The 23,165-nt window shown below is 44.5% G+C and overlaps 1 protein-coding gene across 3 annotated transcripts in view; it reads right to left on the bottom strand.

Moving 5' to 3' along the window:
* LOC311300281 (NLR family CARD domain-containing protein 3-like) overlaps nucleotides 1-22,338 on the bottom strand; it is an 88,274-nt gene extending 65,936 nt beyond the window's left edge. For all 3 annotated transcript variants that reach the window (XR_014629257.1, XM_084424479.1, XM_084424480.1), the window contains exons 1-10: nucleotides 22,207-22,338; nucleotides 21,031-21,102; nucleotides 20,364-20,480; nucleotides 14,322-14,438; nucleotides 13,877-13,993; nucleotides 13,030-13,089; nucleotides 11,151-12,947; nucleotides 10,806-10,979; nucleotides 1,260-1,433; nucleotides 429-602 (exon numbers count right to left, since the gene is read on the bottom strand). Coding sequence is in view for 2 of the 3 variants with exons in the window: in XM_084424479.1 (XP_084280605.1) it covers nucleotides 429-602; nucleotides 1,260-1,433; nucleotides 10,806-10,979; nucleotides 11,151-12,947; nucleotides 13,030-13,089; nucleotides 13,877-13,993; nucleotides 14,322-14,438; nucleotides 20,364-20,480; nucleotides 21,031-21,080 (2,780 nt within the window). In the remaining variant the exon portion in view is untranslated. The remainder of the gene's footprint in view (nucleotides 1-428; nucleotides 603-1,259; nucleotides 1,434-10,805; nucleotides 10,980-11,150; nucleotides 12,948-13,029; nucleotides 13,090-13,876; nucleotides 13,994-14,321; nucleotides 14,439-20,363; nucleotides 20,481-21,030; nucleotides 21,103-22,206) is intronic.
* Nucleotides 22,339-23,165: the final 827 nt, after the last annotated feature.

Genomic DNA, 23,165 nt, shown 5'->3' with positions numbered 1-23,165 from the left:
TGTTTATCTTGGTTCAAATCTAACCCTAATCCTAACCCTTGCTAGAAACAATTTTACTTTGCAGAAGCCTTGAGTTTCGTGATAAGATATTTAAACTAAAATCAATATTTTGAGTCCAGTTATTTACTTATGTGGCAAGTAGGTGTATAATAAGCAGGATAATATACATTAAAACTGTTCTCATGACAAAATAAACCTGACAGGGTGATCAGGACTGATACAGAGGAGTCTTGTTTCGCCCTGAATGCACAACTAGCTACGGTTTATCCATCACATTCAAGTATTAGTAAATAAAAACTTTGGAAAGAATCTCATGAATATTAAACAACAAATTATCTATCAGGACAATTTTTGTCTTTTTTAGTTTTTTTTGTTCATTATTGACCATATGAAAAATGGAGGATGTTGAAACATTTATAAAATCTTACCACAGTATCTCCAGTTTACAGTGATGATCCTGCAGTAGATCAGAAAGCTGCTTGACTCCTGAATCTTCTACTTTATTCCATGACAGACACAGTTCTCTCAGGTGTGAGGGGTTTGATCTCAGAGCTGAAGTCAGAGCAGCACAACCTTCATCCCTAACACCACAATCACACAACCTGTAGAGAACAATGACACTCTTCAGTCTCTCAGTTCAGGGTCTACAGCTCAGATAAGCAGGAACTTCACAATTAGAAAGAGAGACTTAATCCACAGCACCATTAACAGGTCCAGTCTGATGTTCAGACCCTCTTCTACAAATTGCTTGTGGGGGTTAGTTTCCATTTGATAAAAATTGCAAGAATATTCAATAACACTTTATTTAAAAGTGACCTTGTTACATATGTTACATGTAGCTACCATAGTAATAACAGTAAATTATGCATAATTACATGCAACTAACCCTCAACCAAATCCTAATCCTATCCTAATCCTACCCTAACCCTATAGTAAGTACATGTAGTTGCTTAATATTACTCAGTACTTACATAATACATAATTACACTGCAACAATGACACCTTAAAATAAAGTGTAACAAAATATAAAAAACTTTATGCAAGTACACAAAAATCATCAACATATCTGTATATGAACACGGTTGTAACATATTTACATCATCCAGTCATGTTTATACTATCATTAATATTGTACAATGATGTCAGACACATTGGAAATAATCTACTGAAAATAAAAGCAACATTTAATTAGTTATTTCAAAGTAGATTTTAGTATGACAATCATTATTGACCATATTAGACATTTTATACAATCTTACCCGAGTATTTCAAGTTTACAGTGAGGATCCTGCAGTAGATCAGAAAGCTGCTTGACTCCAGAATCTCCTACTTTATTTAATGACAGACTCAGTTTTCTCAGGTGTGAGGGGTTTGATCTCAGAGCTGAAGTCAGAGCAGCACAACCTTCATCCCTAACACCACAATCCCTCAACCTGTAGAGAACAATGACACTCTTCAGTCTCTCTGTTCAGGAAACACTGATATAAATGATAATATATGTGACCCCCAGGGGGCGCACTCAAGCACACAATTTGAATACCTAAGCTAGAAAACCCAAACAGCGCTCCCATTCAAGCTATCTAGACAGGTTATGTCCAATAAAATAACAGAAATGGGACTGATGTACTCAAATATAACTTTATTAAACACTAGACACAATAATATGCTGATTGGCAATCAGAGCAGGCAAATGTTCCCTGTAGGTAGCAGTGGAGAAAATTCTACAATAAAATAAGTCACAGTGAATAAAGTCTCATAGTAGATGAGTTACAGTGTATAAAGTCTCATAATACATAGACTACAGTGAATAAAGTTGAATAAATAGATACTGTTCACATACACACACTCCAACACTGCAAGAGACACTTCAAACCAAATAGGCCGTGCACACACACTAACACGGTATTTCACATTTCACACTAGTAAACACTGCAAAATAAGCACTGTCCCCACAGGAGATATTGCACAATGCCCATAGGCCGAATATGGGGGTATAATGATTGCCAAACAAACAGAAAAAAATAATAATTTAATTAGCAGGCTACCACTAGTAGGCCTCCACCCTAGGCCCACCTAGGTCCAGTGCTGCGTTCCAGTCCAAAATTGTCATGCCCTTCACTCGCTAACTTCCCTCCGTCTCGTTCACTCGGATGTACGTCATCGCTTACGATGCACGAGTGCCCACTACTGGTGGAGACTGCAATGGGCTGAACTGGAACACCCTAAGCCCTTGATCACTTGGAATCAGCTAAGGAGTTGATTTATTATTTAAATTTTTTCCCTTTAAGAATTTGTTTAGTGTAGCATCCAAATGTACATAGGTGTGTGTGGGTTGTTTTAAATTAAAAAATATATACCGGTATAATTAATATATCATAGAGTTGTTTGTTGTGGTGGTGATTAGATGAGATTTGTGGTGACGTCACAATCGTACTGCATTGTGGGACACATATAGGTGCCTGAAGTGAACATATGAAGTAGACTCGCTCCCTCTGTCAAAATCGAGGGAACGAGGGTCTGTCCATATAAACTTCCCTCGTCCACTTCACGAAGTGGAACGTACTTCAAAATGGCGGTGAGGATTCCCCCGAGGGGAAGTGCTTAGGGAAGTTCGCAAGTGTGTGTCTTAAAAGTGGACTGGAACGCAGCACTGGTCCGCACAGAACGGTGGTGGCAGATTTCCAAGGCACACACAAACATCCAAAGAAATGAAAAATAAAACAGAATGATTAAACCCAGGAAATTCAGTTGCTAGTTGGACAGACGAAAGCAATCCTCGTTTTTTTAAACCAGCCTAGATAAGTTAGAGCTATATGCACCGTAGTGGTGTCAACAATAATCGATTCGGCGATGCATCGCAATGCGGGGCATGCACGATTCAGCATCGATGCGGCAACATCAAATGGCAAACGCAATGTAAGCGGAACGAAACTGAGCTACTCGTGACGGACTGTTTATCAGTTTGGACCAACGCAGCGCGAGCCGATCTTATACTACACAACGCTAAGAGATCCAGTAAAGAAAGCATTTGAACTCGCCACTAAAGTAATAACATCGCTGCGAGATCTAGTGAGAAACATTCACATTTCTCCGTTATTAACGGATCAAACAGCGCTGACGTGGAAACCAGGAAGAAACGTACTCGGTTACTAACGTAACCTCGGTTCTCTCTAGAGAGAGGAACGAGTACTGCGTAGAATACGCTAGGGGAAAATCCTTTTCCACGAGAATACTGAAGCCCAAAAAAATTATCCTTTAATTTTGTATTAATGTAAAACGCGTTGCGGCAGCATACAGACATAGGCGAGGCAGCTCGCGCGCCTATTGGCTGGTCTGCTGGCAACTGCTTAAGCCTATCGAGCGAGACCTAGAGTGACGTCAGACCCAATGAGGGCGCTTCGCGCCCTCTGCGTCACGTCCCGCCGAGACGGGCGTGGCTTAGGTCTATAAATACCGCTCGCAGGCATTATTTCTCTGGTTCATAGTCGAAGCAACCAGAGCGCGTGCAGGCACGGCAGGATACGCAGTACTCGTTCCTCTCTCTAGAGAGAACCGAGGTTACGTTAGTAACCGAGTACGTTCTCTTACGAGAGATACTCTCGTACTGCGTAGAATACGCTAGGGAACCTACTGTAAAACGCCGTGCGTGCTGGGATCTGATACCATAGACTCAAGGGCGACAGCCCGGAGTTCATACAGTACATAATCACACAGGGGACTCACAGGGAATCCTGGAAGAGAGGGGGGTTAGCCACTATCTTCCTTATAGCAGCATAGAGCAAGGATTGCAATACTCAATAGCTGCATAACTGACAGCGCCAGTTATGAGATTTTGGCCATACTAGACCGACAGTAGTCTGGCCTGTAGTGCGGGAACCTCTAGGTTGTAAAACCTTATAAATGTAGACGGAGAGGCCCAGCCTGCCGCCATACAAATATCTTGCAAGGCAATCCCACTTGACCATGCCCACGATGAAGCCATGCTTCTCGTGGAGTGCGCTTTGACATCCAGCGGGCACTGCATGCCCTTGGTTGTGTAAGCTAGCGCTATTGCGTCCACTACCCATCTGGATAGGGTCTGTTTCGAAGCGGCTAGTCCCTTAGAACGCCCGCTGAACGAAACTAAGAGCTGCTCCGTCTGTCTGAAAACAGACGAGCGAGACACATAAGCTCTTAACGCCCTGACTGGGCAAAGGGAGCTTTCGTCCATATTTCCTTCAGTGACTGGCAGGGCAGACAGGGAAATGACTTGTGCTCTGAACGGTGTATTGAGGGATTTAGGAACATAACCGTGCTTAGGTTTGAGTATAACTCTAGAGTCATTCGGCCCAAATTCCATGCACGTCGCGCTTACTGAGAGCACGTGTAAGTCCCCTATGCGCTTCACTGAAGCGAGAGCCAGAAGAAACGGCGTCTTGAAAGACAGGTGTTTAAGATCAATCTCCTGCAAGGGCTCAAATGGATGACCTTTCATGGCTTCCAGTACCGTAGAAAGGTCCCATATAGGGACTGTGGGAGGTCTGGGAGGATTCAGTCTCTTAGCTCCTCGAAGGAAGCGAATGACTAAATCGTTCCTTCCAATAGACTGGCCGAGCGTGGTCGAAGAGAACACTGCTATGGCCGCTACATAGACTTTGAGCGTGGAAGGGGACCTGCCCTTATCCAACAGCTCCTGTAGGAAGGAGAGAACCTCCGTCACACCGCAATGCAGGGGTGACACACCACGAGCTGTGCACCAGCTAGAGAACACTGACCATTTTGAGGCATAGAGACGTCGCGTAGACGGAGCTCTGGCCTGTGTGATAGTGTTTAACACTCCCTGTGGGAGGTCAGCGGGTACCCGTTGATGGCCCACACATGGAGGGACCACAGCTCTGGGTGAGGATGCCAAATCGAGCCGTTGGCTTGAGAGAGGAGATCCCTCCTCAGAGGCACTGGCCACGGGGCGGTGCTCGCTAACTGCATCACAATTGGGAACCAAGGTTGGCTCATCCAAAGTGGGGCTACAAGCAGCACTGAGCATCCTTCTTCCCTGACCCGTTCTACCACCTGAGTCAGGAGGGAGACGGGGGGAAAAGCGTAGAGAGGACGGCGAGGCCACTCGTGGGTCAGCGCGTCCTTGCTCTTCGAGAAAAATTCTGGACAGTGAGCGTTTTCTTGAGACGCGAACAGGTCTACTTCCGCTCTGCCGAATTTCTTCCACAGCAGCTGGACTGTCTGTGGGTGCAAAGACCATTCTCCTGTCGGAACCTGTTCCTGGACAGTCTGTCTGGTCCTATATTTAGGAGCCCTGGCACGTGCGCTGCTCTCAGCGAGAGCAGGTTGCTGCGGGCCCATATCAGGAGGCGCCTGGTTAGCCTGTACAGAGTCAGGGACCTGAGGCCGCCCTGGCGATTTATGTAGGACACCACTGAGACGTTGTCTGAACGTATTAGCACGTGGTGTCCCTTTATGAGGGGACAAAAGCGCGTGAGCGCTTTGCTCACTGCCAACATTTCGAGGCAGTTGATATGTAAGAGCTTCTCCTGCTTTGACCATTGGCCAAAAAGCGGTCTGCCCTCGAGCAGCGCCCCCCATCCCGAGGTGGATGCGTCCGTGGACACCACCATCACTCTCGAGGAAGTCCCCAGGCTTACACCTGATTGGTACCAGTCTTTTGCCTCCCAAGGTTTCAAAGCTGCAATGCATGCTTGATTGACCTTGACGCGAAGCCGACCGGAGGCCCACGCTGTGCGTGGTACTCTCTTTCTGAGCCAGAACTGCAGTGGGCGCATGCGCAGAAGGCCCAACTGGAGAACTGAAGATGCTGAGGCCATCAGACCGAGCATCCTTTGAAAGGCTTTGAGAGGGACTATCGCGCCGCAGCGGAACGAGCCGGCTGCGCGCCGAATGTCCAGTGTGCGCTGAGATGACAGGCGTGCTGTCATTAGCAGCGAGTTCAGCTCTATTCCCAGAAAAGATATAATCTGTCTGGGGAAAAGCGAGCTCTTTTCCCAGTTCACTGCGAGACCGAGATTCTCGAGGTGATCGAGTAAAATGGTCCTGTGCTCTACGAGCTCTGAGTGAGATTGGGCTAGAATCAGCCAGTCGTCCAGATAGTTCAGCACTCGTATGCCCCGTAATCTGAGGGGTGCGAGCGCTGCGTCCATGCACTTCGTAAATGTACGGGGTGCCAGGGACAAGCCGAAAGGCAGGACTGTGTACTGATATGCCTGGCCCTCGAAGGCGAATCTCAAAAATCGCCTGTGACGTGACTCTATCTGTATTTGAAAATACGCGTCCTTTAGATCTATTGACACAAACCAGTCCCCCTGGCGGACGTGCGCGAGGATTTTTCTGGTTGTGAGCATCCTGAACTGGCGCTTCATAAGCGCTCTGTTCAGCTGCCGCAGATCTAGTATGGGTCTGAGACCCCCGTCTTTTTTGGGCACCAGGAAGTATCTGCTGTAAAGCCCCCCTTCGCTTTGAGCTTGAGATAGGGGTTCTATAGCCCCTTTGCTCAACAGTTTCAAAATCTCGGCTCGAAGTAGATGAGCTACTTTCGATTCTACCGTGGTCTCGACGCGCGCCATGAAGCGGCGAGGGCGTCGGCGAAACTGCAGCGAATAGCCTTCTTTTATGATGTTCAGCACCCATCTCGAAACCCCGGGAAGCTTTTCCCACGCAGGTGCGCGAGTAGCTAGGGGCTGGATGCGAAGCACGCTCTGATCGGCTCGCGATACAGCGGCTTTTATGTGCTGTGACATAAGCGTCGCGCTCATGACATCTGAGGCAGGGGGCGCGCTGATAACAGCGGGCAGAATGCCCGCGCTCGACTCCTCCGCAGTGTTTAGCTGAGAGGAGGAGGGCTGGGCTAGTTTCATGTCTGTGTGTGGGCGTGGGCGCAGAGCAGCGGGCACATACACCACCTTTACAGCATTGCTCGCGTGAGCAGAGCATATGCATACTGGTCCTGTATTTACAGGGACCGTGAGACATGTGGGAAGTAGCGTTTGTGGGCACTGGGTAGTGGGCACTTTTGCTACATTTGAAGCGCAATCGATCTGAGTAGATTTTATGTGCGCGGGCCCTGTGTGAAGGGCTGTGCTTGTGTGTAGGAATGGGCACTGAGTAGTGGGCATTTTTTCTACACATGAAACACCGTCGGCCGTGGCCGGGACACCAGAAAATACACTCTTTAAGGGATTTATCTGGGTAGCCGTAAAAACGGCTTTTGTGTGCAGGCAAGCGGGTAATGGAACCGGCTTGTTGGCTGCTAAATACGCTGGACCAGTCACATTTCCTGGAACTGGACGAGCGGCAAGCTTTGGTGGAAGTCCGGCCGCAGCGGGACTTGGACACCGTCGCTTTCCTAGGCGTGCTAGGACGATTTCGGGGCCTCTGGCTTCAACGCAATCTTCTGCCGCGGGCCACGCGGGGCGGGGCGGCGGCCGGATGAGCGAGAGCGCGGTCTCGAGCTCTGAGTTTGGCGGCGTTGAGAAGAGGAGGCGGCGGGCGGAGGCTTAGGCTGTGAGCTCTGAGCAGACGGTTTCGCACGGCCTGCTGCAGAACCGGAGCGCTTCGGGAGGAAGTGCTTCATGGCCTGGGTCGCTTTCTGCACCTCAGCGAACCTATCGGCGAAATCTTTGACCGAGGTTCCGAAGAGGCCGGCAGGGGAAAGCGATGCGTCGAGGAACGCGGTGCGTTCTGACTCAGTCATGTCAGAGAGCGTAAGCCACAGATGTCTCTCAGACACGGTGAGCGAGGCCATGCTCCGTCCAATGGCCTGTGCTGCTGACTTGGTGGCGCGAAGAGCGAAGTCTGTAGCGCTCCTCAAGTCCGGCACGCAGATTGCGTCAGGTCCTCTCTCGTCCAGCTGGCGGAGGAGATCGGCCTGGTATATCTGGAGCGTGGCCATGGTGTGCAACGCTGACGCGGCCTGCCCGGCGGCGGAGAAAGCGCGGCGGAGCAGGGCTGACGTCGTGCGGCAGGCTTTTGAGGGCAGCACCATCTTAGCACGCCGTCCAGCAGAGGGCGGGCATAAGTGCGCTGCAATAGCCTCTTCGACCGGCGGTAGGGAGTGGTAGCCTCTGTTCTTTGCGTCGTCGACAGCGGAGAACGCCAAAGAGACAGAGGATCGTGTCCTGGCCGAAAAAGGGGAGCCCCAAGACTTAGCGACTTCTTCATGAAGCTCAGGAAGAAAGGGCGCTGGCTTGGATGCAGGTGAAACGCGCTCCCCAGGCAGGAAGTAGCCGTCCAGCCGGTTGTGAGCAGGCTGCTCAGGCGTAATCCACTCGAGGCCGAGGCTCGCCGTGGCCTGAGTGAGCACGCGCATGAGCTCCGCCTCAATGCTCGCTCTCTTTCCCGTAGAAGCACGGGCAGGGGGGGCGGGATCCTCAGAGCTCGCCCAATCCTCACTGCCTGATGCTATGAGAGAGCAGGAATCCCCCTCTCGTAGCAGCGCGTCGATCTCATCAGCGTCATCGACAGAAGCGGCGGCAGACCGCGGCCGCTGTCCGTCCGGAAGTGAAGCTGATGAAACCGGAGAAGCAGGCGGGCGCACCGGCGAGCTTTGACGGCTGAGAGAGGGCTCCGGGATTCGCTGAGCGCGGCGCTTTTTACGGCGCGGCACAACAGCAGGTGTGGGCGCAGTCTCGTTGAACAGTGCCAAGCGAGTCCTCAGAGTCGCTAATGGCAACAGCTCGCAGTGATGGCAGCCGCCATCAGCGAGCGCGAGAGCTGCATGTTCTTGACCCAGGCAGGAAGCGCAGATGACATGGCGGTCCCCGTCGCTGAGTGTGGCTTTGCACGAGCCACAAGCAGGCATCTTGAAAAAGACGCAGCTCTTTTAGACAGTGTGAGTCGCGCCGGCGAACACACACACACAGTGCAATAAAGGATATGGGCGCTGGATAGCGCAGCAGGAAGGCGATGAAGGCGGCGCGGCCAGCAGCTTCGTCGACTCGTCCCGCTGAGGTGCTTCTTCAACAGCGCGGCTTCTTCTCGGATCCAGCGATGTGAGTTGCTTCGCTGAAGGATGAAAAATCAGAGAAATAATGCCTGCGAGCGGTATTTATAGACCTAAGCCACGCCCGTCTCGGCGGGACGTGACGCAGAGGGCGCGAAGCGCCCTCATTGGGTCTGACGTCACTCTAGGTCTCGCTCGATAGGCTTAAGCAGTTGCCAGCAGACCAACCAATAGGCGCGCGAGCTGCCTCGCCTATGTCTGTATGCTGCCGCAACGCGTTTTACATTAATACAAAATTAAAGGATAATTTTTTTTGGCTTCAGTATTCTCGTGGAAAAGGATTTTCCCCTAGCGTATTCTACGCAGTACGAGAGTATCTCTCGTAAGAGAACATTGTGACATGAATGAACTATCCAGTGTCCACAGATCTGCAATATTCACCATGGATTTACTGTAGTAACACTAACTGCAACTTTGGAAGTTTGGCAGGAATAGTAGGCTATAATGCTTTCAAGTAACATTATGTCGGATTTATTTCGACATTATGAATAACATTGCTGCCCTCAAATGTTAATCTGAACTAAAATAAACATTTGTTTATAAGCACAAAATATTACATTTAATTTTTTCCAAGGAGCTGTTTTGTTTTATATGCTCCTAAGAAGAGTCAATTATAGCTCCATCATTGCTCAAAGAAAAAAAAAAGTCATACTTTATGATAAACATACCGAACCGTGACACAAGTGTATCGTATTGAACCGAACCATGAATTTTGTGAACCGTTACACCCTACACTGTTTATTTTCTGGCCTTGAGTTGGACAATAAAGTTTAAATTTAATTTCAAATGGTTCTCAAGCAGAGAGAAGAGAAACATTTCTCATTCAAAGCACTGAAAGCAGTGATTTATGCTTTCTTTTTCAGGTTTGAAAATGTCATATCCAATACCCTGTACCATTCAATTTTATTTTATTTTATTTAATGACATTTATGTCAAAGATACAGGAGAGTGATAATACACACATAGCAGCCAATAAAATCTGTTGTTCAATATCTGACTGCTTGTATTGCCTCATGACTGATGAAAATTTTGCCTTGTTGTGTGCAGTAGAATTTTGATGCATCGCAATGCATCGTAGAATCGAATTGAATCGAATCGTTACCTGGTGAATCGTAATCGAATCGAATCGTGAGGGCAGTGCCAATGCACACCCCTAATGCACCGTACCAATGAAGTTTAATGGTGTGGATGACTAATAGCTGTGCACACTCTTGACAGCGTTGCTTGTTGCTGAAAACCCGTGTAGAATCACTACTCGCTATTATGCAAGCAAAGTTTCTGTAGTTTCTGTAAACTCGTAACTGTGTGTACCATTTACTGGTCACAATATGCACAGACGCCAGGCCGAGGTTCTCCCGTTTGCACAGCTGATACTCCAAGAGGCTCCCTCTTCAACTCACACCACACTAATGTTCTCCTGTCCATGACTCGCAAGACATTTAAAGGGACGTGTCACTTATGCCACCTGATCCAAATAATCAGTGCCAGTGGGCAGGCCTTCAAGCTACACTTCCCGTCTCAACCACCCTACCCCTTACATATATATATATATATGATTTTCTCCTTTCTCCTCAACAGATTTGTATATGAAAGCAGTTGTCACCTCTTCACAGCATCCAATCATGTTTATAACTATCAAAAACTATCAAAAGTAAAATTACCTCTAGCTTTGTAAAGAATCCACTGAATATTAAACATCCTTTTCTGTTACTTTTTTTGTATATATTATTTTTGTATATCATTCATTATTCACCACAGGAGAAAAACAGACAACGTTGAGACTTTTATCAAATCCTACCACAGTATTTCCAGTTTACAGTGATGATCCTGTAGTAGATCAGAAAGCTGTTTGACTCCTGAGTCTCCTACTTTATTCAATGACAGATCCAGTTTTCTGAGGTGTGAGGGGTTTGATCTCAGAGCTGAAGTCAGAGCAGCACAACCTTCATCTGTAACACCACAATCACACAACCTGTAGAGAACAATGACACTCTTCAGTCTCTCAGGTCAGGAAACACTGATATAAATTATCAGATATATATGAATTTCTCCTTTTACAGTATTGCTTAGCTATGAAAGCAAATGCTAAACTCAAAAATGTGATCATGTTTTATCAGTGTAATGATTGTTGTCTGTGACTTACTGAACTGATCTGGATTCTTTTACCACAGGCAGCAGCTTCTGAAGAACTTCATCTGCTGTATTTTGTGCTCCAATAAAATGTTTTAGCTCAAAAACATCCATCTTCTGCTCTGATGTCAGCAACACATAAACTAGAGCTGACCACTGCGAAGAGGAGAGTTTGGTTTCTCCTATTTTTCCAGATTTCAGATAATCTTGGATCTCCTGCATCAGTGAATCATCACCCAGTTCATTCAGACAGTGGAACAGATTGATGGATCTCTCTGGAGAGCGATTCTCCCTGATCTTCTGTTTGATGTACTGAACTGTTTCCTCTTTGTTGTAGGAGCAGCTTCCAGTCTGTGTCAGTAGTTCTCGTAAGAGAGTCTGATTGGACTCCAATGAGAGACCCAGAAGGAAACGCAGGAAAAGGTCCAGATGTCCATTCTTACTCTGTAAAACCTCATCCACAGCTCTCTGATGCAGCTCAGATAATGAATGATATTTTAAAAAGCTTACAACCTTATAAAACAGTCTTTGTTTGGTGATTTGCCCAAACACATTTCTGTTCTTGTTTGTAAAGTGAATGTGTGCATATAGAGCTGCTAGATGTTCCTGGATGCTCAGGTGAACAAAGCAGAAGACTTTCCCCTGATACAAGCCCAACTCCTCTCTGAAGATCTGAGTGCACAATCCTGAGTACACTAATGCTTCTGTCACATCAATGCCACACTCTCTCAGGTCTTCCTCATAGAAGATCAGGTTGCCTTTCACAAGCTGCTGGAAAGCAAGTTTCCCCAGTTTGAGAATCATGTCTTCATCTTTCACTTTCTTCTCATAGTCCTTCTCATGTTTGATGTTGGTCTGAATGATCAGGAAGTGTGTGTACATCTGAGTGAGAGTCTTGGGAATCTCTCCTCTCTCTGCTTCACTCAACATCTTCTCTAGAACAGTGGCTGAGATCCAGCAGAACACTGGGATGTGGCACATGATGTGGAGGCTCCTCGAGGACTTCAGGTGTGTGATGATTGTATTGGCCAGACTCTGATCACTGATTCTCTTCCTGAAGTATTCCTCCTTCTGTGGCTCATTGAAGCCTCGTACCTCTGTCACTCGATGGACACACTCAGAGGGGACGAGATCCGCTGCTGCTGGTCTGGAGGTGATCCAGATGAGAGCAGAGGGAAGCAGATTCCCCTCAATGAGGTTCATCAGCAGCTCGTCCACTGAAGCTGATTCAGATATATTACACAGTTTCACATTGCTCTTAAAGTTCAGAGACAGACGGCACTCATCCAGACCATCAAAGATGAACAACACTTTATATTCACCACGGGATATTTCAATTTCTTTTGTTTCAGGGAAAAAGACATGAAGAAGTTCTGAAAGATTGAGTGTTTTGTCCTTCATCAAGTTGAGCTCTCTGAAAGGAAGTGGAAATATGAGCTGGACGTCCTGATTCTCTTTCCCTTCAGCCCAGTCCACAATGAACTTCTGCACAGAGACTGTTTTCCCAATGCCAGCGACTCCCTTTGTCAGCACAGTTCTGATGGGTTTGTCTTGTCCAGGTAAAGGTCTAAATATGTCATTGCATTTGATTGGTGTGTCCTCTGTTGCTGCTCTCCTGGATTGTGTCTCAATCTGTCTCACCTCATGCTCATTATTGATCTCTCCACTTTCACTCTCTGTGATGTAGAGCTCTGTGTAGATCTCATTCAGGAGTGTTGGGTTTCCCCGATTTGCTGTTCCTTCATACAGACACTGAAACGTCTGCAGCAGATCTGATTTAAATGTGCTTTGGACCAGTTGAGAATCACAACTAAAAGAAAAAATTAGATTAGAAACATAAATTAAATAAGTAAAAGTGATAGTAAAATATCTTTACAACAGAAATGTTGTACCTCAGAGTAGATGACATGTGGCTTCCTGTAAATGTTTCTCGAGTGTCCGTAGACTGTTCACTAATTATGGACAAACATGGACAGAAGAGAGACAATACAACAGAGTCGAGAAAACAGACACAAGAATTCATATAGAGTCATTCTGTATCGTCTCAACCAGAGGATCCTGGGCAAACATGTTACTTTTGATTTATTTATTTGATATATAAAGAAATTCAATGGGACTCTGAAGCACCTTTTATATATATTTTTTTCTCATAGTTTGTATGCCTGTAACTCAAAACGTATGAAAGATATCTCAATATCCTTTTAGATTTTGGTTCCTAACAGACTTTTCTTTTGATATCTTTTTTTAATAATATTTTTTAAAGCCATCTCAATGTGGCTCCATGTGCAGATTGTTGAATTTAACTAAATTGAATTTCTCAGTGATCAAAAACCAAATGTGGGTCACTTTGGATAGATCTAATACTTGTATTTGAAGAGGAATGTCTGAAGAAATAATAATGTTGAAATGTAAAAGGTAAAAATGTACCTTTATTCATTCATTTAAATACAATACTTGAAAACTCATTTAGACTCCCCTCAACAAATTAGTGGATTCATCAGTAAATAATTGTTAATGGCATATAATACAGTTTTTTGATGCTCATCACTGTTTATCATTATTCAGAAAAAACAAAACAAAAAACAAAATAAAAAAATTATCCAGAAACTTCTGAAATTTGGTTGATTTGACACAGAATTACCCTATAGTTGATTTTACATGTAAATAAACCTCTCATAGAGATCTATGTATCTATATATGTATCTATCTATCTATCTATCTATCTATGAAATGTTGTACCTCAGATCAGTTGATGAGTGTTTTTCCTCAAATTTCACTGGCTGTCTCATAGACACGTCACTCTTCATGGACACACAGCTGGACTCCGGTGAGATTGATCTGTCACCCTTAAACGGACTTTAATAGAATAGAAACAAAAGAACAGAGACAAGAATTCTTAGACTATATTACAGTACATGTAGATCAGGGATGGGCAACTTCTATACTGGAGGGCCACTGTCCTACAGAGTTTAGCTTCAACCCTAATCAAACACACCTGAACAAGCTAATCAAGGTCCTCAGGATTACTAGAAAATTACAGGCAAGTGATTTTTTCAGGGTTGGAGCTAAACTCTGTAGGACAGTGGCCCTTCAGGACCGAAGTTGCTCATCCCTGATGTAGATAAACCTCACATAGAGATCTATGTATCTATATGTGTATCTATCTATCTATGAAATGTTGTACCTCAGATCAGTTGATGTGTGTTTTCCCTCAAATTTCACTGGCTGTCTCATAGACACGTCACTCTTCATGGACACACAGCTGGACTCCGGTGAGATTGATCTGTCACCCTTAAACTGACTTTAATAGAATAGAAACAAAAGAACAGAGACAAGAATTCTTAGACTATATTACAGTACATGTAGATAAACCTCACATTGTAACGCTAGGTTCCCAAATGAAGACGAAGATCAAGCAGATTCAAATAACAAGAGGATTTATTCCAAACATGTTAAGCCAACGTACGAAACACTTGACACAAACAATAACTGACCGTGAACACAGAACAATGAGGAACTTAGGGTGCTTTCACACTGGCAGTTTAGTTTGGAATGGGGCACGGTTCACATGAAAAATAGCTAATGTGAATGCTGTCATGTGGACCCGGGTGCGCATTGGTGTACCGAACCCAAGACTACATGGAGGAGGTGGTCTGAGTTCGGTTGCACTCAAACCGTGCTGTGGTTCGCATGAGTATGAAAGCTGCGCATTTTCTCAGGAAGTAAAGTTACTTGCGCATTTTAGCTGATTGTGATGTATTTAGTTAATTAAAACACATGTAAAGGATGACCGTGTTGATGATTTACCTTGGATGCGAGCGAGAGTGAGCCTGCAGTGTATTTGTGCATAGCGCGTGGAGTCAGAGCAACAAATTAATGGAAATCCACTGTCTCCTCAAGAGTGTGTTTGCAATCAGCAGAAAGCCAAACGTGACACACAGTAAACCTGTGTGTAATGATGAGGCAGTGTCGTTGAGATCCATTTGCAGTATCTTTATTGGTAATAGTAAACGTAACACAATCAGGAAGGGGTCAATCACCAGCAAAGTATATATCTGAGGCAGTCCACAATCGTAGTCGATGGGCAGGCAGATAATCAGGGCAGGCAGCAAACAGTAAAGCATAAATCCAGTCAAACGAAGCAGGGTCACAATGGCATGAAGCAGAGGGTCAAAACGAGTAGAACAGTCCAGGATCAGTAAACCAGGAATCAGTATAAACAGGGAAAATGCTCAGAAATGTCAACCAGGGTGAAACAAGACTTCGCAATGAAGCAGTGGAAAAGTGCAGTATAAATAGTCTGGGTGATGAGTGGCAGGTGTGCAGATAATCAGTCTGGGTGATGAGTGGCAGGTGTGCAGATAATCAGTACCAGGCACAGGGTTATGGGAAATGGAGTGAAAATGTGTAATTTTAATATTTGGGAGATAGAGCCCTCTGATGGAGAGTGGGAGGAACCACAGAGGCTTGATTCGTGACAGAGCCCCCTGGCTGTGAGTGGCTCCTGACTCAAGGAGGTGGTCGACGCCGGGGTCTTCCTCGAGCTCGAGGGGCTGGTTTTCCCAGATGGGTCCTATGAAACTCTGGAGTACGAGATGGGTCGAGAATGTCCTCGGAATTTACCCAGAACCTCTCTTCCGGGCCATACTCCTCCCAGTCCACGTGGTAATGGAGAACTCCTCCCCGTTGTCTGGAATCCAGGAGTTCCTGCACCTGATAAGCCTCCTCGCCGTCTATGATGGGAGGGGGTCCCTGGTCACTGACTTCCTCTTCTACCTCCCCTCTTGGACCACCAGCAGGCTTGAGCAAGGAAACAAGTGGGTGAGATACGGTAACTAGAGGGTAAAGCCAATTGATATGAAACAGGAGTAATTTGCCTAACTATTTTGAAAGGACCAATGTACCTAGGACTGAGTTTTCTGCACGGCAGCCAAAGACGAAGGTCTCTTGAAGAGAGCCAGACCCATTGACCAGGAAGGTATGTAGGATTGGGACGATGGCGGCAATCAGCTTGTCCTTTTGTCTTCTAATAGCTCATTGTAGATGGACATGGGCTTCGTTCCAGGTAGCTTCACTTCATTGTAGCCAGTCATTGATTGCGGGAAGTTCAGTGGGCTCTCCTGACCATGGGAATAAAGGAGGCTGGAAGCCGAGGACACATTGAAAGGGAGTCATGCCAGTAGAAGATTTGCGGCGGGAGTTCTGTGCATACTCATAGCCCATTGTTGGTAACGACTCCAGTCTGCTTGATTCTGGTGACAGTAGGATCTTAGAAATTGTGTGAGTTCTTGATCGAGGCGTTCTGTTTGACCGTTCGATTGTGGGTGATAACCAGATGTGAGACTGACATTAATGTTAAATAACTGCATAGCTGTTCAGTGGTTTCAAGAGCCGTGGGCAGTTTGGGTAAGGGAATGAGTCGACAAGCTTTGGAGAAGCGATTTATTACTGTGAGTATGGTGGTGTGGTTTTGGGAATTGGGGAGATCGGTGACAAAGTCTATTGCGATGTGAGACCAGGGACATTGAGGAATGGGTAATGGTTGTAGTAGTCCGGCTGGTGGTTGTTTGGAGGGTTTGGATACATTACAGGTAGAACAGTTCTGGACAAAGGAGATAGTATCTTTCTGCATGGAAGGCCACCAGAAGCGATTTGTGAGGAGTTGAAGGGTGGCTGTGATACCTGGATGGCCGGAACTGAGTGATGAATGAACGTGTTGGGTGACCTTCTTGTGTAAGGGTGGTGGAACATATGTCTTGTCGGGTGGACAGTCTGGTGGAGGTGGATCTGATTTGGGCCTCTGTCAATTCTGTAAGAATGTCCCATTGAACCGGAGGAAGGATGAGAGTGGGTGATATGGTGGATTCGTCGGATGGTTGTTAATGAAATGATTCATGTTGCCGAGAGAGAGCGTCATCCTTGATATAACGGTTCTTGAGGTCTTGGAAAGCCTGTAAAGCTGCTGGTGACCAGATTAATCTTCGTCCTCCTCTCTTTGTCATGGATGTCAGGGGAGCTGCGATTGTACTGAAGCCTCTTATAAATCGTCTGTAGAAGTTAGCAAATCCAAGAAATTGTTGCAGCTCTTTGATCGTGTTGGGTTGTGGCCATTTTAACACTGCCTGTACTTTACTGTCATTCATGGCAACCCCTTCTGGACTGATTACGTACCCAAGAAATAATACCAAAGTTTGGTGGACCTCACATTTCTCTGCCTTGGCAAATAGTTGCTGAGAGATTAAGCATTGTAGGACCAGACGAACGTGATTGACATGCTCTTCAAGGGAATCTGAGTAGATGAAGATGTCATCAATATAAATAACCCATCTGTTTACCATATCTCGGAAGGTGTCATTGATGAATGCCTGGAACACAGAAGGACTATTGGACAACCCAAAGGGCATAACCAGATATTCATAGAGCCCTGTAGCAGTAGAGAAAGCTGTCTTTCATTTGTCACCATCTCGAATACGAATGAGGTTGTAGGCATTTCTGAGGTCAAGTTTAGTGAAATATTTGGCTGAGCGAAGTTGTTCGAGGGCTGCTGAAACTAGCAGAAGAGGGTAGCGATACTTGACTGTTATTTCGTTGAGCCCTCGATAATCGATGCAAGGGTGAAGACCTCCATTCTTCTTACTGACAAAGAAGAAACCGGCTGAAGCTGGTGAAGTGGATGGTCGAATAAATTCCTGAGCTAATTCCTCTTCGATGTATGACTTCATGGCGTCAGAGTCTGGTTGTGATAGGGGAAAGATGCAACCTTTGGGGGGCGTTGAACCTGGGATGAGTTCAATGCTGCAATCGCTGGATTGGTGAGGTGGAAGTTGAGATGCTTTGTTCTTGCTGAAAGCTTCTTGATGGTCGGAATATTCAGATGGAAGGTTTGGGACAGTATTTGTTTCCTGAAGTACGGTGATAGATTGAATAGGAGTGGGAGCGATGGATTGAAGACTGTTTTGTTGACATTTATCAGACCAATGAGTGATTTATCTATCGGTCCATGAGATTTGTGGGCCGTGTTGTTGTAACCATGGAAGACCCAGAATTATGGGATGGTTAGGTGACTGAATGAGGAATAGCTGAATGGTTTCTGTGTGTACGGATCCTGTGTGTAGTGTAACGTCTCTGGTAGAGTAAGCAACATGACCTGCACCCAGAGGTCGTCTGTCTTGCGCTGCCACTGCCAGCGCAGATTCACAGAGTATTAGGGGAATGAGATGAGACTGGGCAAAGTCATTGTCATAAAATTACCCGCTGCTCCTAAATCAGTCATGGCCGTGGTTATCACGGATTTGCCAGAAAACATTAAAGTCACGGATAATTCGACATATGATGAAGAGCGAGAGATAGAGCTTGGAGAACTTACAAAAGTGGTATTTCGAGGAGATGGTCGCTTGGGACAGGATGCTTTAAGGTGTCCTGGTTGACCACAATGCAGAAAGAGGCTCTGTTGTATGCGTCATTCTCTTTCTTCAGAAGTGATGCGTGTAAGTCCGATTTGCATGTGTTCAGGATCGTGCGCGTCAGGAGATGTTATGGTGTGATAAGCCAGATTCCTAGTGGGTCTGCGTGATCGAATCAAATAGTCAACGCGGATGGCCAGATTAATTAATTGATCCAGAGTTGCTCCTTCATCGCGACAGGCAAGTTCAGATTTGAGCTCCAGATATAGACCATTGCGGAACAGTAACTTTAAAGTGGTTTCAACCCAGTCAGTTTGTGCTGCAAACGTGCGAAAAGTGAGAGCAAACTCAGCCGCCGTTCTCCCTCCTTGTCTGAGATGTAACAGTTGAGCACCAGGACTCTTTCCTTCTTCTGGATGATCAAACACTTCACAGAATCATTGTAGGAAGACAGAGAATGAAGAAAAAAGAGACTGACCACCGTTCCACATTGCTGTTGTCCACTCCAGAGGGCGGCCAGTTAATAATCTACATACAAAGGCTATTCAACTAGCGTCATTTGGGTATAACAAGGGTTGTTGGTCGACAAACAGGGAACACTGAAGAAGGAATCTCTTACACTTGGCGGGTGACCCATCGAATTTCTCAGGAAATGTGAGACAAGGACTCGTGGTGGTGTTACTGGATGTGGGCATGCTGATTGTTGGGCTCGCTGCAGAAGTTGCAGGTGAACCGGTTGCTGGGTTTGCTGCAGATGGGTTGGAGTTTTGTGATGGTAAATCGAGGTTCAGTAGCGAGGTTACCAGTTGCTCAGTAAGGGATGTTAGGCGTTCTAGTTGTTGTGGAAAAGTGCTGTATAAATAGTCTGGGTGATGAGTGGCAGGTGTGCAGATAATCAGTATCAGGCACGGAATTATGGGAAATGGAGTGAAAATGTGTAATGTTAATATTCGGGAGATGGAGCCCTCTGGTGGTGAGTGGGAGGAACCACAGAGGCTTGATTCGTGATGCTGTGCTGTTCACTCAGCTGCGCATAATATCACCAAATTAATAAAAAAACTAATAAATTGAACCGCGTTCTGTTTTCTATCATGCGCCGTGCACGTTTGTGATGATGTAAGATGCACGCAAATGCACCAGGGTTCGATAGAATCAAGTTGAGTGTGAAACCAGACAAACGCTGCGGGGGGGTGCCGGGAACAATCACGCTCGGACTCGGACCGCAGCAAACAAACCCAGTGTGAAATCACTCTAAAATACACAGATGAATAAGGAAGACAAGGTGATAACAGCTGAACATGGTGAGTGATGATGATGATCGCTGGCAGGTACGGTTAATGGTGGAGTGAGTGCAGGTGTGAGCCGGGGGGGGGGGGGTGATGGGACATGTAGTGAAGACGTAGACTAACAGGTGACCGTGACACACATAGGAGAATCAATCCATCCACCTATCTTTTACCATTGCTTTTAAATCTGTTGTTGTGTTTGTGTTTCTCAATAAGTGATGTAGTTGTGTTTAGTTTGGTTGAGTTTGACAATATTGTTCTGGTCCAGATTGTCAGTGTTTTGTGGTTCAGTAGATGTTAGTGAAACATCAGGACTGAAGCTCTGGATCAGCTGTGAGAGGAGACCTGATCCTATGCTCGACGCCTGCTATTGCAGCGCTTTATAATAGTGTGAGTCACTGAGTTATACATGCTTACACAATATCATCACCCACTTCTGTATTTTGATAATAAGTGGATATTTGCCAAATTATGCCATACATGCATTATTTGTGTGTGTCTGTGGTCTCTCTGTCTGTCTAAACAAAAATGTTGTACCTCAGATCAGTTGATGTGTGTTTTCCCTCAAATTTGACTGGGTCTTCCATAGACGAGTCACTCTTCATGGACACACAGCTGGGCTCCGGTGAGATTGATCTGTCACCCTTAAACTGACTTTAACAGAATAGAGATAATAGAGACAAGAATCAATTTTGGATGATTTTACATAAAAAAAAAATCCTACATGAGAAGGTTGTCTATTAAGACAGTGTGTTGAAGAGTGATAAGACTGTCCAAAGACAATGTCATATATCATCTAGCTGTCTACTATATCTGTGTGTCTCTGGACAGTGTTTAAAGACCCTGAGTGGCTCCAACTACTGTATATCCCGGCACCAGAATATGATGTATACGGTTAGAAGATGGCTGTGTCTCATGTGACCTTGTTATTTGTACACGCTGTGACTATACAAATCACAACATGTAAATAGGAAAATGTTGGTGTTATTTTGTCACCTATTGGGAGCATTATGCTAGCTGGAGCCGTTTACCTCCAGTCTTTGTGCTAAGCTAGGCTAGCGGTGGGTGCGTCAGACAGAGTTACGGCACGCACAGAGATGAGAAGGGTATGTATGGACTTATCTAACTCTGGGGGATACGGTGAATAAGATAAAGTCCCAAAAAGTCGGCGTGTTCCTTTAAGATTATATGAAGATTGAAGTACCTGCATCCTGGAGAACAAGCTCCATGTCTGAATGTTTGTGTGTTGTCCATGATTCATTCAGTCTTCATGGAGCTGCTCGAGTAAGAGATCAGAAACACTCATTCACACACACCATTAAAATGCAATACATTACAAAATTATTATTATTATTATAATTTTTTTTAATAAAAAATGTATACATATTTGTATTCTCTTTCCATCATGACATTTTCCTCCATTATATTATTGGTATTTTTTTTTTTAAAAAGCTGTGAAGAATATGATAAAGACTTTTTTTAAATAAAATGTTACATCTGGTGTGTTAGTATAAAACTTACAACCTGGTGGAAAAAATATGAAGAATTTAAAGGACACTAAAAATCTGAGAAAAAATGAGATACTATAAAAACCTTCTGGTTTATAATTTGATTTGGGATCATGTAAATTAATGTTAAAATGACAAAACTTGCAGGTTACCTAATTTAATTTGATGAATCACAAAAAAAAAAAAAAAAAAAAAAAGGTATTAAAATATTAATTTAATATTTGAATATTTTTCTGATTATTGAGGCCCAAAATGACTGAATTACCTGCTGCTTTTCCAAAACATTGTTTGTGCTGAATTTTGATAAGCTAATGTCACTCTCCCCGCTCATGTTAACATTTTAGCATCCTTTTATGTCTATAAGCAATAGAAATACCATGTCTGAACAGACGGAAAGGGTTGAAACACGACTGGTCAATGTTCTTCTTCTGGACGCACACATACTGCAATAAATGCACTTATAAACTACAAACTGATAAAGTGTCTATAGCATGCAATATTTGTTTATTTCCTTTATAAAATGTTTCCTATTTTTATTTTATTTATTTTTTTACTTTAAAAAAGAAATGTTACATTAAACAGTTTAAAATCATTAACAGAATAAATTCCAACAATGTAAACTGATGTCCATGTTTGCTATTTCTAGAAACCCTCCTCATCTGATGTTATTCTGGTATTGAGGCAGGTTGTCACAGAACTCTTTATACTGGACATTAATTTACACAGACAATTATAATCAAACTATATGTCCAACAACGACTATTAGGATTTGAATAAAAAGATCAAGAACTTCATATTACATTAAGAAATGTAATGGTTACTTTAAGTATTTTATGGTTTCTTAAGCTAATGTAAGGCTTTATGCGTCTCACCTGAAGACTCTCCTTGATCAGAATCAAAGGTTATAGACACAGATTTTTAAATCTCTGCATAAGCGGCTGTAAACATCACTAGACACTTTGATGCTCTATTTCACTGATTCAAAGAATCTTAATTCTGAGAGTAAAATGGAGTCGATAAGAATGTGGAAGTTGGGAAATCTAGTATCACTTTCATTCTGCTATAAATCATGGTTGCCAGGTCTGCTCGAGCTCATCTCATCCGCTTCATACACAGTTCAGTTGAGAAAGGCTAGTAGTGCTCCAGTTCGGACAATGTACAAATATAAAAATTGATCATTTTATCCGTTTCATACACAGTTCATATACAGTGCTATGCATAAGTTTAGACACCCATGCTAAAGTTGACTAAAAATAGGAATAAAAAAATCATCTTTTGGAAATTGAACTTAATGCCATATTTAAAACCAATTAGGAAAAATCCAACCTTTAAGGACACAAATTTTCTTTGTGAATGAATAATGTATCGTAAATAAATACATATTAATCAATTAATTAAAATACAGGGTGCATAAGTCTGGACACCCCCTATGTTAAATTACCATAGAGGCAGGCAGATTTTTATTTTTAAAGGCCAGTTACTTCATGGATCCAGGATACTATGCATCCTGATAAAGTTCCCTTGGCCTTTGGAATTAAAATAGAGATTGGCATGGAGTACTTTCCATAAGATCATCTCTCAATGCAAATCAAACCAGCTATTAGGCTAACTGAAATAAAACCATGCCAATCTCTAGGTGCGGTGAATGCTATGTGATGCTGTGGGGCTATTTTAATTCCAAAGGCCAAGGGAACTTTATCAGGATGCATAGTATCCTGGATCCATGAAGTAACTGGCCTTTAAAAATAAAAATCTGCCTGCCTCTATGGTAATTTAACATAGGGGTGTCCAGACTTATGCACCCTGTATTTTAAGGAAGAACATTTATTTA

The sequence above is a fragment of the Rutilus rutilus genome (genome assembly GCF_951802725.1).
Source record: "Rutilus rutilus genome assembly, chromosome: 11".
NCBI classification, from domain to species: domain Eukaryota; kingdom Metazoa; phylum Chordata; class Actinopteri; order Cypriniformes; family Leuciscidae; genus Rutilus; species Rutilus rutilus.
The sequence above is the reverse complement of the archived record's forward strand: the minus strand, read 5'-3'. Positions and strand labels throughout refer to the sequence as shown.